The 17544-nt window shown below is 39.2% G+C and overlaps 1 protein-coding gene across 1 annotated transcript in view; it reads right to left on the bottom strand.

Moving 5' to 3' along the window:
* Positions 1-3817: 3817 nt before the first annotated feature.
* rab11fip4a (RAB11 family interacting protein 4 (class II) a) overlaps positions 3818-17544 on the bottom strand; it is a 40859-nt gene continuing 27132 nt past the window's right edge. Inside the window, exons 9-15 of the mRNA XM_042505509.1 lie at positions 15180-15283; positions 14249-14389; positions 13535-13616; positions 10723-10860; positions 10500-10646; positions 7415-7558; positions 3818-6581 (exon numbers count right to left, since the gene is read on the bottom strand). Of these exons, the coding sequence (XP_042361443.1) occupies positions 6465-6581; positions 7415-7558; positions 10500-10646; positions 10723-10860; positions 13535-13616; positions 14249-14389; positions 15180-15283 (873 nt within the window). The 3' untranslated portion in view covers positions 3818-6464. The remainder of the gene's footprint in view (positions 6582-7414; positions 7559-10499; positions 10647-10722; positions 10861-13534; positions 13617-14248; positions 14390-15179; positions 15284-17544) is intronic.

Below are 17544 nucleotides of genomic sequence, written 5' to 3'. Positions count from 1 at the left end.
CAGTGTGGCTTTGTAGCAAAAGGTACTAGACTGGCCTGCCTACACTCCAGACCTGTCTCCCATTGAAAATGTGTGGCACATTATGAAGCGCAAAATATGACAACGGAGATCCTGGATTGTTGAGCAACTGAAGTTGTACATCAAGCAAGAATGGGAAAGAATTCCACCAACAAGGCTTCAATAATTAGTGTCCTCAGTTCCCAAACGCTTAGTGAGTGTTGTTAAAAGGAGAGTGATAAACATGCCCTGGTCCCAGCTTTTTTGAAACGTGTTGCAAGCATCAAATTCAAAATGAGTGAATATTTGCAAAAAAACAATAAAGTTTATCAGTTTGAACAATAAAGATCTTGTCTTTGTAGTGTATTCAATTAAATATATGTTGAAAAGGATTTGCAAATCATTGTATTCTGTTTTTATTTACGTTTTACACAACTTCATTGGAACTGGGGTTTGTATATACTTCCTCTGGTGTTTCTGGGAGTTACTGCAGCTTTAGGGGCATTGCCGCCTCCTTCTGAGCAGAAGGAGGACCCACTTTGATTTGCATATAGCCCAGAAGAACCAAGACGGACTGTATCAGGCCAACAGAGACACATATAAAAGTGTCTCAAATCTCATCTGGATTTTATTTGGATATGGAAAACCTTAAACAAAAAGGATTTATGGAGTCTAATTGCTAATGTGTAAAATCGACTAGGTTGCTACATTTAATGCTTGTGCAGAACATAGCAGTGAGTATAGTAGGATAGTTTGGCAGGATCATCTACAGACAATGCTGATCCAAAATTGTCAAAGAAATTTTGATAAATCAATCTGTTTTAAGGTGCATTTTCAAATGTTTGTCTTCAGGTTAAATTTGACATAAAAACTCAGAAATCAAAAATGGCGTAGGCAATTGCAACCAAACTTTGTGCACACATGTGGATGCTTTGTCCGAGCTTGGCTAAGCAGTCTATTCTGCCACTAGAGGATCCACAAATCAGAAAAATGTATATCTCATACTCAACTACATAAATTAGTATGAAACTTGATTTGCAAAATCTAGAGTCAAGACTCAGTGGGTGTAGACATTTTACTTTCCAAGCTTAAAAAAAACACACTATAAATCACAGAAATATCCTACAGAGCTGAAATCTTGAAATCTTTTCAGCAAATCTACTGAATTGTGACAACATTTTGCTTCACTGCAGCCTGCAAGTCAGTCACTCTATATTTTTTTAGAATATGCAAAATCAATAAACATCTGTATATCTTCACAAGTCTTCATTCAAATGCTGTCAGAATTGATGCAGACATTCTTTGGATACAAGATAAAACATGCCTGAAATGGTGTTCAGGTCTGTTTTACAGCAAGGCCTCCATAATATTCAGTAACTTGTTGTAATTTCCACTTTATGCAAGACATTTTCTATTTCATTTCATTTTTAACCAAATCTCACCAAAAAATAATAATACTCCTGAAAGACTGATGTGAGATTTTTTTAGACTTTTGTCAACAACACTGTGACTTTAGTGTTTTAAGCTTAAAAGGCAAAAAATGCCCCAATTTTGCAAATGTGGTATCATTGGTTCAAGTTGTCAGAAGGTGTATAGGAAGCCTTGTCTTGTGGTGCAGTGAGTACATCAGATGCAGATGTCAAAGGTTCACATAGTACATAGGCCTAGTTCTCCACTTTCTGAACAACTTTAATTGAAGTTTTTTTATGTACTTTTTTATTGCTTTTTACAAATCTAAACATAAACAGGAACAGTAACAGTACAACAAAAACAAGTAGAAGAGAAAAAATAAAAGAGTTAAAAGTTAAATCATCACATTAATTTGTTGTCAGTCCTATCTAAATAAGTAATACCATCCCCATGTGCTAATGACACCTTGCTGTGCACCCATCATCCAGTCTGACACACAGTATAAACTATTACCAGTATTAATAGTAACCCCTTACCTACAAGACACAGCACTCCTCCATACTTGTAAATCCCTATTTTTTTTCAATGTAATACTCATGTAGGGGCCCCATATTTTCCAAAAAAGTTCCTGCCTGTTGTTCAATTTGAAAATTAAATTTTCATATTTGGCTATTTTGGTCATTTCCCCCACACTACATGTTAGAAGGGCTGACAGTTTTTGTTTCCCAATGTCTTAGCACAATCCTGCAGCCTGTAGTATTAAAGTATTTGACAATACACCAAAAACCTGCAGGTCAATGTGTGATTTCTTTCTTGATTGTACTCCAAACACTGACATTGTTTAGCACACTGATATTTAAAGTTTCGTGACCTCCATCTCTTTGCTTTCTTCTTCTGAGACTGCTTCCTGGCTTTGGAGCCAGTGGGTGGGGTTAAAAAGGTCATCAGGGAACTATCTGTACCTGGGTCGATCTCCTGTTTCTGCCCATCTGTTGTTATCTCTTGTTGTTTAAAAGTTGACATGCCATATCCCATGCTACTTAATCAATTTCCAAACTAAAATCCCCAATCTCTGGTGACACATCTAAAAATATCCAATATATTAAGTTATATTGGAAGTTACTGAAGTTGGTTGTCTTTCACTGCACAGGTGATGAGTTCAGTTCCCACTTGAGCCATTTTGCAGATTCTGAGATAACTTTTGACACTTTCACATAGTAGCACCATTTATTTATAAATTCATTGATATGGGATACATTTTAGATTGTGAACAAACACTTTTTAATACAAATGTAGTCATATGAAGCTCTTCTCTTGGTGAAAGTAAATGTATATCCTTCAAAAGACCATCAGCATATAGTGATGATCACTGTGAATGATTTTTAAGAACATCAAGAATTTTGCTTCCTGTCAGTTAAAAAAGTAACAAGCATTTTAATGCTTGCAATCTGCTCGGATGCCTCTCAGGGCCACTTGCAGCTTTAATTTAATGTGTTTTCCCACTGTGACAAATGAAAATGTGTGCTGTGGAAAAGGCCTGTAACTGTAATAAGTGTTGTTGACTTGTATAGAAGCTTCCTGTGTCAAGCATGATATATTTATTGTTGTTGTTGTGTGTGCTCACAAACATATGAATATTACTATATACAGATGTGTTACCTGGCTCAAACTAATTGAAACAAAAAAGCCAGGGCCAAACAGTTATTAAATGATTAAAGTATGGAATGGATTTTGGTCTTTGTCTGTACCATATTAGATAGTAATTTGGAGGCAACAGAGTACAATTACATAGCAGGTGGCCCACCTACAGGTTAATCTGGCCATGGATTACACACTGCTAATGTACTACACATGTGAAGCCTGATTTTTTTTATTTTTTTAAAAAAGCAGAGTTATATACTGATGATCATCACCCGCTGTCATGTTCAGCAGTAAAGGAACAGAAAAGTTACAAATTCTACATGAGAGACACCAAACAACCAGGGTGAACTTTGTCATGCCAAAGCCAATGGATTTTATTTACAAATCTAGTTTGTATGACATGGTCACCCATAATTTTATGTGCAATTACAGAAGTACAAGAAACCAAAAAGAACACATGTGAGATGTGAGTGTGTAATATGTTTTCATCATATTTAATATCAATATTCCAGTAAAATACTTTGTTTATGACACTTTGAAGTGTGCTATAGGTTATTAAATTCATATTATAATCTACAACAAATAGTTTATTTTGTATTCTAAACTCTCTTTTTTCATTAGCAGAATGACTTGCACATAAATAGTGACAGTCTGTACAACATTTACAATGTATGAAATCACAAATTCCTCATTTGTAGAGTGAAAATGTTAATATAGAAAAATACTAATCACAAGGGTAACAACTGTGATGGACAAAATCATAGCTAGACCTCTTTAATAATCTATTTTCATACTTCATATGCAAATCCACAAAACCAAGGAAAGAACAAGCAAATAAATCACTGGGTGAACAATTTGTGCAATACAACAAAACTCTAATTTGTAACATCAAATAGTGCTCAATACAACAGCTCATCACTGCTCTGATCACTGGCACACACCTGTGTGCTTGGATAGTGCATCCAGGTCACACTGTAGTGTGAGAAGTATGTGTGGAATGACACTGAGTGACATGAAAAAAATAGTTGAGACTAGTTTACAACATAGTTGTTCACAAAGGCAGATACTAAAGGCAGCACAAAAATCAACAGTTTCCACATCTTAAATCAGTGGGTGTCTTTTAGTAATACAAGCCTTTTTTTTCTATAGAACACCGAAGTAGTATTCAGTATTAATACAATATTTCTGGATTTTTTTCAACTATTTGTAATTTGTAATACATTGGTGATAGACTGAGGAGCAAAATATGAACACCTTTACTTAAAGTTGGACAATGGAGTTTTCCTGTAAACAAAGTTCTATGTGTCCTTCAGGTCATAAAATGTAAGCAAAGTTGATTTATTCATGATTTTAGTCCTGTGTTGTTATATCCATGTCACTGCCTGTGTTCCACATGTCTGATGGTGTTTTATCACCACCAACTGTCTATCAGCACAAGTAGTGTGAAAAAAACATGGAGCTACTTGCTCTATGGCACTAGTGGTCAACATCTCCACAGAGCAAATTTCAATGAATGCCACTGCTCTACTCAGTAGTCAGTGATTCCAGCTCTTGTTGACATTTCATCATGAAACATGCTCTTTTTGTATGAGAGATGTAAGTTAGCCATCCAGTTCTGTATGATGGCCTTCAACTATTGAAGCCAATGAAAACAGTGAAAAGTTCAGATATGGCACATAGTATTGTCTTTTAGCACCTTTAAATACCATTATCACAAGGAGTCTTCAGACACACAAAGGCTCAGTGACAACTACGAAAATGGATTTGATGTTGTATACAGCATATCATCACCGCCATATTAAAAGGCTAAAAGTTGTGCCACCTAAATAGCCCATGTCAGTGTTTATGCATGCTGCAGCCGTTGACAGTATATATACAAAAACCTAACATTACATTTCAGCATTTGAATGCATACTTCAAAAGCATTGCCACCTCTAAAACTAAACCACTTTAGTTTGTGAGCAGATTAAACAAACTGTTTAATCTGCAAACTGTTTAATCTGCGAGCTGTTAATCACTGAGCTTTGAGTTGTACTTCTCAGCAAAGCCAGGCCAACTGTTCCCCCACTTTTAAGTCTTTACACTACGCTAAATTAAGTTAAGCCAAGCTAAGCCAAGCTAAACTAAGCTAAGCTAAGCATCTCTTGACTCCAGTTCAGAGGTGAACACACAGACATGAGACTGATGCCAATCCTCCCATTTCACTCTTAAAATTAAAGCAAATCAGCATAATTCCACAAATTTTGAACTATTTTGTGAGGTGTTCCTCCAGATGCTTCCACTGTTTTCCATTTATTCATTTATTCATGATGTTCACATTAAAAGTACACTCAAGCTAGTTTTAAGTCTTCACAGACTGACTTTCATATTACTTGAAATGAAGGTTGGACAAAGATAAAAACACATCCAAAATTCATTCTAGACTGTTTTGGCAAATGGTTTGTAGAAAACATGCAAAACACTGGTATGGTCTTTACATGGCTAATTATTTTATGTCCTGCACTCCTCAAATCCTACCTCTCTTTCAGTCTCAGTGAGTGAGTCCATTATAATCAGCAGCTGTAGAGCTACTGAACAACTAATGTGACTAATGTGACCATCTGTGACTACAAGAAATAAAGTGAACATCAAAATATGTTTTTATGTAATCCCTAATATTTTCTAGTCCCAGTTTCAGTATCTGTAGATAATAATTATTAACATTAAATTTTTGGTTGTAGTGACTCTGAAGACAGTCAGCTGTGGTTGTGTAGATATATGTTTGTGTGTAACAACATTTGTGAGTGACAGTTTCAGTCATTATTAGTGAGAACATTTAAAACAATAAGATTATGGCCTTAAGTTAATAGTTATAATCCTTAAAATTTTCATGAAATCTGTTTTTGATCCTATTCACTGTCAGTTGTTATGTTTTAAGCAATAGCCATTCAATGTATTTACAGTCAGTAATTGCCTCTCTTATTAGTGGTAGAGTCTGCTATTCCTTCTCTGGGTTCAGACTGACCTATCAGGCACTAAGGATTGACTGGAAACGATGGCGCATGCAATTATGTGTTACTGCTGATGCTAACCCAACACTCACTGCTGATTGTTCACTTTTACTGCTGTTACTGTGAGGGACTGAGAAGACACAGTTTGACCCTGATCATTCATCAAAAACAGTGTCTACATAACAAGACATGGAATCAGTTTGAAATATTACAAGGAGTAATGCTTATTATTCCTAATATTGTTTGACTTCTTCATGAAAACAACATGAATTTGTTTGGCTGTACACTTAACAAACTCACCCCTTGCTCTTCTGTTGGATTTCACCAGTAACCAGGATTACAATCATAAAGATTACAACTCGGTTTGTTTGTTTGTGTGTGTGTGTGTGTGTGTGTGTGTGTGTGTGTGTGGGGGGGGGGGGGTGTTTAACTCTTGATCTCCAGTATGGATGGGTTATGGTCGAGAATGGCCAAAATTATTTTGTCCATGTACTGCCTCAGACGCAGGTTGATCTCCTCCTGCTCCTTCAAAGCATCCACCAACTGAGAGAGATAAAGAGATGCATTAAGCCTGGCACACACTGAAAGATTTTAAAAACTTAACTGATATAGAAAATGTGACAGATCACACACGACAACAAATAATGACAGATATAACCGTTTTTTTTTTTAACGTGTATGGTGTGCAACGAGTTGACCAACACAGCAAAAACACACCTAACACCAACAGACTCCGATCACCAACAACCAGAGTATTGACTCTCAAAACTCAAAATCTTGCACGGTCAAACTTAACTTTAGAGTAAACAAACATGACAGACAATGAGCTAAATGTGGCTAGCTGTTAGCTACCTGGTACATCAATTGCATTGGCAATTTCTACTCTCCTTGTCTGTTCAAATGTGGTACAAACACTTGTGTTGTTGCCACAAATCAACAAGTTGGTCCTCCATTTCTGAGGTCCATCTCACTTTATGCTTTGCGTTTATCACCGTTGCCATGTCTCATGTTTGTCATGCTTATGTCCTCAGTCAGCTTGCTCCCTGATTGGCTATCGTTCCATTGCACGTTACAATCCACAGAGTGCGTGCTTGGCTGTCCTCTGTGTTACCCCCACACAACAGGATTTCTGACCGTAAATACTGAACATGTTTAATATTTCCAATTTCAAATTGGGGGGGGATTGTCTCACACCATAGGACTATCTGGCAAGATAATCTTTAGGACCATCATATAATCGGGCCTTTGCTGACTTTGGTCATCAGGGGGGAATTGGGCCCAAAACCAGCCCAATTATCTTGTAGTGTGTACCCCGTTTTAGAAGAGTAGATGTATCAAACATCAGCATTATACCCATCCACCAGCAGCACACTTACCTCGTCCCTGGATGCATTGTCAATCTCAGCTGCCAGGCACTGGGCCTTGGAATGACAGGCAAACAGGTTCTTAGCCTCATACAAACTTAGACTGAGAATTTGAGCATTCAGGTCATCGTTCTGATCCCGCAGCTTATAGTTTTCCTAAGGAAACAAAAAGAAAACAGTGACTTTCAGAGGGGATTATGGATGAAACTTCCAACTCTATATAGCGCAGTAACAACAGGTATTAAACACAGTGAAGTTAAACTTGAAAGTGATGTCAAGTTTTTAATTGCATCTCACAAAATGCTTAATAACTGAATGTGTGTGTCATGATTCCTGCATTCTCCTCCTCTCCTTCACTGCCAGTACTTTTCCACTCACCTCACTCTGCTCTGCTCTACCTGCTAACCACGCCCACTGCTGCAGCCTGCTCTCCCCTCAGCTGCAGCTCATCTCCAATCAGTGCAGTATTTAAGACTCTCCAGTTCACTCACTCTTTGCCAGATTGTTCCTCTGCCATGCATGACTTTCCAGCGTTCCTTTGCCAGATTTCCTGTTGCCGACTCAGCCTGTTCCCGACCAACCCTCCGTGCCTGCCACCCGGTGTACCTACCTGCCTTCTGTCCCTGACCACGTGCTTCGCTTCGGCGTTCCGCATCTCTGACGGCTTCACTGGCAAAGACCTCCCCGCTCGACCACGACGATCCTTCAGCCTGCTCCTCGACGGTACCGTTGCATCCTCGGACTGTTTCCTCGGCTACGGATCCCCTGCCTGTCCCCGACCACGACCCAGCGTTTTCCCTGACGACATTTCCACACGTGTTGTCGGTTCCTCGAGCTACGGGGTTTCCTACTCTCCAGCCACAGTGAGTTCCAGCTTCGTGTCTTCACCTCGTGGGATTACCAGAGACATTAATTGGGTAATTCACCCGAAGAACGGACTGAACATTTGTGAGCTGATCTTTATTTGTGTTGGCGATAATAAAGCTTATTACCAACTGACTTTGAGTGTTGGCGTACTGCTTCTGGGTTCATACACACCCCGTTTCAGTGTGTAGTGGACCTCATGTTTCTTTAAAGGAATAGTTGACATTTTGGTAAATACACTTTCTGACTCAAGAGTTAGATGTTTGGACTGATACCACTCTGTTCAGTAAAGACATGTTTCCACCAAACACTTTTTCTATTTAGTACCCTAAGATGTCTTAGGACAATCAATGTATCAGTATCGTGTGTGCCTTAAACTGTAGTTTCATCATGTGACTTTGACCCACACAACAGCAAACTGACAGCAACCCCTCTATATGGTGGCAACACTGTTACTGCATGACATCAGACATATCGCTTGTGGATGGGCATGAGTACTGGAGAACTTATTTGGATGTCAGTAGCCGTTCGATGTATAGAGTAATTGCCACCCAACCTCCCACATGTGTACATGACTTTGATTCATTTTTTTTACTATTTGGGATGGGTAAACTCTCCTTAATCGAGAGTAGCATGCAGTGTATTCTTTTCCCTTAGCACCTCCTCTTTCCACTGTTCTCTGAATTTATGGTTTAAAAGGCTAATTGAAGCCTTGCTCTTCAATAAATGAATTTCAAATGGCACTTTTAAAGCCACATTTTTGGCCAATTCACATTCCTACTCCTATGTTAGATTTAAAAAATATATTTTGGGGGCTTTTTTGCCTTTATTTGATAGGACATGATAGGGAGAGAGAGGAGATGACATGCAGCAAAGGGCTGTAGGCTGGGATCGTACCCCACAGCTAGTGGGTGTGTCATGGCTCCGGCCATGACTCCAGGTTTTCCTTGTGTTCCTTTCCCTGTCTCCCTCATGTTTCCACCTCCCCTGTATGTCTGTGTGTTGTGGTTTCTGATTCTACCTGCACTCCTGTCTTCAATCATCTAACCACCATGCATTATATATATATTATATACCCAGGGACTTAATCTTCACCAGACACGAGATTCAGTGGTACGAACCTTTCTGGCCACTCTGTGTCTTTATATCAGAATAGGGTTCAGCGGATTACCTGCCTGGCCGATTACTGGGGTAGATATTTGGCATTTTGCTGATTATCTGTATCATTTTTTAAAAAAAAAATTAAATTATTGACGATAAAATCAATGTCAGAACAGGAGGAACTTTTACTTTGTAAACCCTCAGGGAGCTATTTTATTTATTCAATTTATATTTCAATTTCCACTTGATTTGGAAAAAAAAGCTGGGAACTTAATGTATATGATGTTGAAAGTTTCAGTTTTTTAAAGATAAAGAATAGTTTGGGGTTTTTGGCCTTTAATCAATAGGACAGACTAAGCATGAAAGGGGGAAAGAGACAAGGTGACATGCAGCAAAGGGCCGAGGTCTAAGTGAAACCCATGCTCGCTGCAGCGAGTACACTGCCTATGTACTCTCTACAAAGAAAGTTACTGGGCCAATATTGGATGACCCCTATACCAAAGTATTTTCCTTGTGTTTTTCAGCCTGTTTTTGACAATTTTCGCCTGTGCATCACCAACAAACCACCTCCATCTGAACCACCACACCCCACCAAGCAAACCCTTCCAGACATCTGCTGGCTTTTATCAGCCCCAGCCGGTCCCAGCTCCTCGTCCTCCTGTCAGACCTGCCACCCCCTGCCATCTCAGCTTCCCACATTCTACCAGCTATCTTCCCATTGCCATCATTTACCCATCTGTGTTCAAGTCTGTTTTTGGGTCCTAAACAACAATAAGCCCTAACAGGGTCCCCCCCATGTAGGATTTTTTTCCTTTTTTGCCAGTGTTCAAGTACTCTGTGATAATTTCGTACTTTAATATGGAAGTTCCCTACAATGCCCATCTCTAATATCTTTGGTATTTCTGTACTGAAAGACATTACTGGCCAACATACTGACATGTCTATGACAAGCTAATAATATCCCTGCCAACAGACTTGTGAGGCAGGTTCAGTGTCATGTCTACATGGTCCATGCTAGTTCTGCACTGTCCACTGTGTGGACTGAACTTAAACCACTTGGGAATGAATGCAGAGAATGAAGAGTCCCATGAGGATAGAAGAACAAGTGTGCAAGTGTGCTGTGTGTGTAAACCTGTTTCAGTCTCTTGACTTCATGTTCCATTTCAATCTCTCTGGTCCTGGCATTGTACTCGTACAGCCCCTTGCCCTGTCCTGGATGCTCCATCTCCATCTTAAATAACTGCAGATACTCCAGCTCCCGGCGGAGGTCATCAATTAACTGCAGATCAAAGATACCATTCAATGGAACTCTTAAACATTTTCCAAGCAATCATTCTGTTATCTAGAGTGCTCACCTCCTGCATGGCCTCTTTTTCCTTCTGAAACTCATGACGGTTATGCCAGAGCTTGTCCATTATCTTCCGGTAGAGGTCCATCTCATCTTTCAACCTCAGACTAGTGTCCTCCAGTTTGTCTGTCATTCTCTGCTTCTCCTGCAGAGGAAATAGATGAAGGTGGGAAGCAATTTGCCACTTCCATTACTCTCATTTAAATTCTTTTTAAACAAACACACCGAGTTAAAGAAAAAAATCGTTTTTGTAGTTTTGGCCAATATTTCTATTACTTACAGTGATAATTCGGGGATTTGGAAAGGGGCTTTATCATATATTTATCTATGGTCAGCGTATTATATACAGTAGATGGCAGTCGGTGGGCTCCCTGTTTGCAGAAACAGATTGGACTCGCACCCCAAAGCTTAGCAATGCACTGCTGTATAGGGGGATGGATGTTAAAACATATTTTAGGCACTTAAAAAAGGCCTTCCTAAAAAAAAAAAAATGAAATCAGTCTAAGAGGATGTGGTATTGAGAGTTTTTTCACTGCTTTACCTCTCCGTCACACAGTCATTTCCTTTGGCAATATATTTTTGTCAACTGTATAACAACGGTATTCCTACACAGAGGCCCAACTGTGCCATGCATGGAATTATGCTGCCAGGCAGCTGTTTAAATTTTTTTTAAAAAACTGAGCGATTATGACATCAACGGTGAACTGGCATTTACTCTGGAAACAAAGGGATACTTTAACCAACTGGAGCACAGAGAACAACTTTTGTGGAGGTAGAGTGAACGGGTCAATAAAGAGACAGATGGGCTAAACTTCTGTGGACATTGTGGGAGCACAAGCTCACTGTGGACTGTAAACACAGTGAGCTGCTGCTGCCTGGACTTGGTAACAACACAACTCCAGGATGTTTCTGAATCAGAAGACATCAGCACTTTACACTTTACTGGTTGTTTCATGTATTTGTTGGTAATTTGTCTAATTTGACCTGATGGTTGCGTACTGCAGTGCTCTCCTGTCTGTTGTTTATTTGGCGATGGATTCATATAATCCTCTACAGAGAAATGTTCAGTGCAAACACAGAGCCGTCTCAGTCTTGCAGGTCAAGTGTTGATGTCTTTATTCAGTGTAACTGGCCACAGCAGTTTTCATTTATTTTCTAAACAGCCCGGAAAAAGCATGAGCACGTGAAATCTTCAGAAAAGTTAAGTTTTGTTACAGTCAGCTCACATAACAGTCAATAACAGCACTTTCTGACCCAAACTGCTGACCAGCAGCATAATACAATTCACTGCTCAGTCTTACCAAAGTTAGGGGGTCGAGAAAATGTAACACCAAAGGAGAAGGCCACGTGATGGCGAGGTAAAATGGAGAAAACACTCCCAATACAGCATCCACTTAAACCTATGTTAATATTTTAGGTAGGCCTTTACTGAAGTGGCTAGAATGTGTTTAGCTATCTACCCCCCATACAGCAGCGCTATGCTGAGCTGTGGGGTGCAAGTACCGTCAGTTTCTGCAAACAGGGAGTGCACTGAATGCCAACTACTGTATGTAATACACTGAGTATACACAAGTATCTCATACAGCCTTCAATGATAACACTGCACTCACACAGTAATTACTGAGATCAAAGAGCACAGTTGCATGGCTAAACAATGCTGATTCAGCATTCACACCATTGTTACTGGAATCTTTATTGCGTGAAGGCTAATTCTGCTTTTATACTATTGAGATCCAAGTCTTTATCATTTTGTGAATCCTGATTTAGCATACACAATTTATACATCAAAAGAGATATTTTGGTCTTCTCTTAGACAATGTGCCCATTAAAGCATCACTGATGACATCACCCACTCTAACTCCCATCTCCCTCAACACTCTTACTCAAAATTTCTGTCTTAAACTTTTGTAATGCCCACAACTTTCACTCCTCATACAAAATATCCAAAACTTGCTTTAGTCATTAATTGAAGGTAAGTCTACAAAACTGCCAGCCACTGTCCTCTCAGCAAAATAGTCTAGACTAGCGTGTTTTAAAGCAGGTCAATCACCTGCAGACATTCTTGTCTTTAAGAGGCTGTACCAGGCTGAGTTTTAAAGCCAGAGTGATGATACTGGTATCATTGAGGAATCCAATGGAACCATGTCATGATAGCTTCTCAGGAAGATGTAACATTGCAAAGTTAGGCTAAAAAATGGCATGGCAATTTCACAAGGGTCTCTTGACCTGTGACCTTAAGATATCTGAATAAAAATGGATTCTGTGGGTACCCAAAAGTCTCCTCTTTACAGACATGCCCACTTTATGCTAGTCCCATGCATTTTTTTTGTGTAATTTCATTCCTAATCAGAACTATGTGATAAGAATTGCTTTACCTTGTTCATATGGACTTCATAACTGCTTTGAAATTAAAAAAAAATCCAACTGAAAACATGATTAAATAAATCAACAAATCAGAATGAAATATTGGAATTCTGCAATAAATTAACATTAACACTGGTAACTGTTTTGTCAAAGCATTAATTCTCTGCAGGCTGCGATATGCTTATATCACAGCTAGGAGGGTTTTCAGCCCTCTATGAACAACACCCTCATCTGTGATATAGTCCCAACAAACTGGACTTTCTTCTGGCTTTTGTTTCAAGCCTGTCCGATTGTCTAATTGTTTGGGTTTTTGGTAATGTTGCTGAATTCCCAGATCTCACCAAATAAACTTGGTAACTACAATGATGTTATTACTACTCAGTGTAGTAACACTAATGTTGGCCCAAACTACACAAAATAATAAACTGAATCATCTGTCTGGTAATCACACTCACCTGGTCCAGTTTCTCAGTCTGAGACTTGAGTCTGCACACATTTAATTTCAGCTCTCCATTCTCTTCCTCCAACAGCTGTACCCTGGGCACGCACACACACACGCACGCACGCACACACACACACACACGCGAGCACACACACACACACACACACACACACACACACAGAGTGCTTCAGTATGCCACAGAGCCAGAACATGCAACATGTACTTCACATCTTAGTCATGATCATTTTTACAGAATGAATGATCAAAGTGGCGATACCATGTTACACAGTGTGTAACAGATTAACATGTGCTAAGTGCTGTAGATCCTGGATCAGTTTGTGACCTGTAAAGATGCTGCTTGCAGCTTGAAATCACAAAAATGCAATAAAAATAAGCTCATATAGTTAAAACTTTACCATTTTTTAAAAAAATATCATCACCTTGGCAAACCAGCTAGCCAGTATGACCCTGTCAAAGTAGCAAGAAATGAAAATAATTTGTTGGATTGTATGGAGTGACTTTTCAAGACTCTTGAAGGCAAGTCCAAGAATCATATGCCTATTCATTCTGTGCTGTTCTGTGATGGCTATGGGCAGTGTGGACAGTTTTGTGCAGACTAATTATATAAGGTATCAGTGCTTCTGTTTATGACCTAGAGCCAGACTCAAAGTCTGTACCAGCATCTCTTTGGGTTTGGATTATGGTGGAATATTGTTTATGAGTTTACCTATTGCAGAGCAGGTCTATCTTTGTGTTTCTGTCCCTATCCATCTTGCTGTAGGCCTCCCGGTGCCTCTTTGACTCCTCCTCCAGACTCTGATCTGCCTTTGCCTCTGCATCCTTCACCTGCTCCTCCAACTCGTGCACCCTGTGATGCAAACACAAACAGTGTAAAAATAAAACAATATTTCATGCAACAGAAACTAGGGATGAACAGACTCAGTACTGCTTTTGGGCTGGTATAAATACTGGGGCTGATCGATTCAGCTCTGTTTATGTCTAATTACACGCAGGCGTGCAACGTCATGCACTGGACTGCATAGCTGAGAAGGCAAACAATAAACACGCAAGCTGTTTTGAGGCATCTCAAATTAATTGTTACATTTTGTTTTGACAAAATTGGTAAAGCAATATTGAAGTCGAGTCTGATATTGCCTCACACATAAACAAATGATTCCAGTCACTTCCCCACAGTAAGGCATACAGCTTCATAATTTAAGATAGGCATCTGAATGGTACTTGGTATTGGCTGACATCCAAAGCCCAGGTATCGGTCACTAGGACTGAAAAAGTGGGATTTGTGCATCTATAGTGGAAACATGCAGTATTTTTACAATGTGGCAATACAGCTACCATCAGACACAGTATGATTCCAGATGAGGTTATGTAAACCTACAGAGCAAAGCATTAGACATAATATTGTATCCTCACTCTTACAAAACAGAGTAATATCACATGTAAAACACTATCTATGTGATATATTTACATGCAGGCACACATGGTTTCTAAGTGGTTAAAGAATAATGTGGTTTTTGAATATTTCACACATGAAATTTCCTATTTAGCATGTAAAGCGTGAATATCGTGCATTAGTTGTGCCAGAGTAAATCTGACTCATTTTAATGAATAAAAAGGATCTGGTGTTTGTGTTTCCCCACCTGTGTACAAGTTGTGTGTTCTCCTGTTTGAGTTTCGACTTGAGGTCACCGTTGGCCAGACTGTCACTTTCTAATTCTGTCACCTTCTTCTCCAGATAACTGACCTGAGGAAGACAACGAGGCCTCAGGAGGAGAAAGGCACCTGGTGTTTTTTATACTTTGTACTATAGGCATTCCTACTATCTGAACACACACACACACACACACACACACGTGCGCGCACACACACAAAATACTCATCTAATATGTGTTTGTATTCTTATTTTGTTGCGGCTAAAAGCTTTGGTAGGATTAATAAACCGTTAAGGAGCACAAAATGAGTGCTAAAATAATAGAATACTTAAGTCTACCTATAATACTAAAATATTAAAAACTAACATGCTTACTAAAAAAATAAAGTATACATATAATAAAACTAAAATATTTGAATACTTAAGTGTACTTATAAAATTAGACAGAATTCTAGTTCACTTATCATACTAAAATAATCCACTGATGTGTACTTGTAACTAAAAAACTAGAATTATCGCCTTGTGGTTGTACGCCTCTTTGAACCAGTCAAGTTGCAGTTACAGTTTACATCCATGTCTGTCCAGACTCATATGTAGCCATGACAGTAGATAATGCTTCGGATATGGATGTTCTAAAACATTGTTGCATCACGCACATCTTAAACTCAGCAGCACAGAAGAGCTATACAAACTCTGCAGTTTTAAGATGAGCACCCAAGAGTAGTGTCAACAATTCTGTATCTGACCAAATGTTACTGAGTTATGTCACTGAGTGAAAGCCAGATACGTGTTTTTTAAGATCATAATGATGTCAAAGTGAAGCTAACCCTTAAACTTTTGGACATAAAAAGCCACCTCACGATCATGGTCAAGTTATCTTTATTTTTTTCATTTCATTTCATGTCTTGTGTTTCCTGTTTGTTTTACTTTGAAATCAATAACCCTGTCTCTTTTTAAGGTGTGTTCCTGTCTGCCCTGCCCCTGTCTTGTCACACCTGCCTCCTGATTGTTCATCCCCACCTGTTTCCCATCACCCACATTATCTCTTGTATTTAACCTCATGTCTCTCACTGTCTCATCGCCAGTTCATTGTACCTCATAGTCATGTTCCAGCATTCTTTTGTATTCAAAGCCTTCTCGTATTGACCTCAATAGTTTTTTGACTCTGCTTTGACGCTGCTCATGTTTTGGATACCTCTGCCTGTGTTGATTGTTTTGCTGTGATTTTTGCCTTTGAGGAATGGTCTCGTGTGTCCTGCATTTGAGTTCCTCTTTTGGTTACTTGTTCATGACACCATCACTATATAATTTTTTTCTTTTAGACATTTTTACATGAAATTTAGACATAATAATCATGGCCAAAAACATGTTTTATGAGGTCACAGTTTACAGGTGGCTGTGGCTCAGAGGTTCCCCGGCTCCTCCAGGCAACATGTCGCAGTATCCTTGGGCAAGATACTGAACCCCCAAAATGCTCCCGATGCTGCGTCGTCGGAGTGCGAGTGCGTGTGAGTGGTTACTAAGTAGCAGGTGGCACCATAAACGGTAGCCTCGGCCACCAGTGTGCGAATGTGTGTGTAAATGGGTTGAATGTGACATGTAGTGTGAAAGCGCTTTGAGTGGTCAAAAAGACTAGGAAAGTGCTATACAAGTACAGTCCATTTACCATTTACCATTTACAGCGGCCTTGAGCTTTGACCACTAAATTAGTTCATACTTGAATCTAGGTGGATGTTTGTGCCAAATTTGGGGAAATTCCCTTAAGGCCTTTCAGAAATATTCAGTTTACAAACATGAGATGGAAACAAGCTCACAATAACCTTAACCTTTGACCGGCAAAATGATTTTGTTCATTGTTGAGTCCAAGTGGATGTTTTTGCCGAATTTGAAGAAATAACCCTCAAGGTGTTATTGAGATATCGGTTCACGTTAATGAGACAGATATGGTCACAGTGACCTTAACATTTGACCACCAAAATCTAATCAGTCATTGTTGAGTTCAAGTGTACAATTGTGCACTTGCAATACTAAAACTTGAAAATACTAAAGCGTACTTTCAGGGTACAGCTAATACTAAAGTATTAGAATACTTAAGAGTACTATGAGAGTTTGATTCCCTGACATGCCTCGAGCTTTTCTGTTTGTTTTCATATTGGTAAAAAGACAATAGAGATGGAGGATGAGGAAAGAGACCAAAGACACTGGAGAGGCATCAAGAACTTGTGCCCAGACAGAGGGAAGTCCCTGTGGACGGTGTGGTAACATGTTATTTTTTCTACGAGTTATAATGAGTGCATCACTGACAGAAAAACTATAGTCCGAAGACTGCAATAATAAGTCAAAGTAAGAGTGGC

Source organism: Plectropomus leopardus, chromosome 17 (assembly GCF_008729295.1).
Source record: "Plectropomus leopardus isolate mb chromosome 17, YSFRI_Pleo_2.0, whole genome shotgun sequence".
Taxonomy (NCBI): Eukaryota; Metazoa; Chordata; class Actinopteri; order Perciformes; family Serranidae; genus Plectropomus; species Plectropomus leopardus.
The sequence above is the reverse complement of the archived record's forward strand: the minus strand, read 5'-3'. Positions and strand labels throughout refer to the sequence as shown.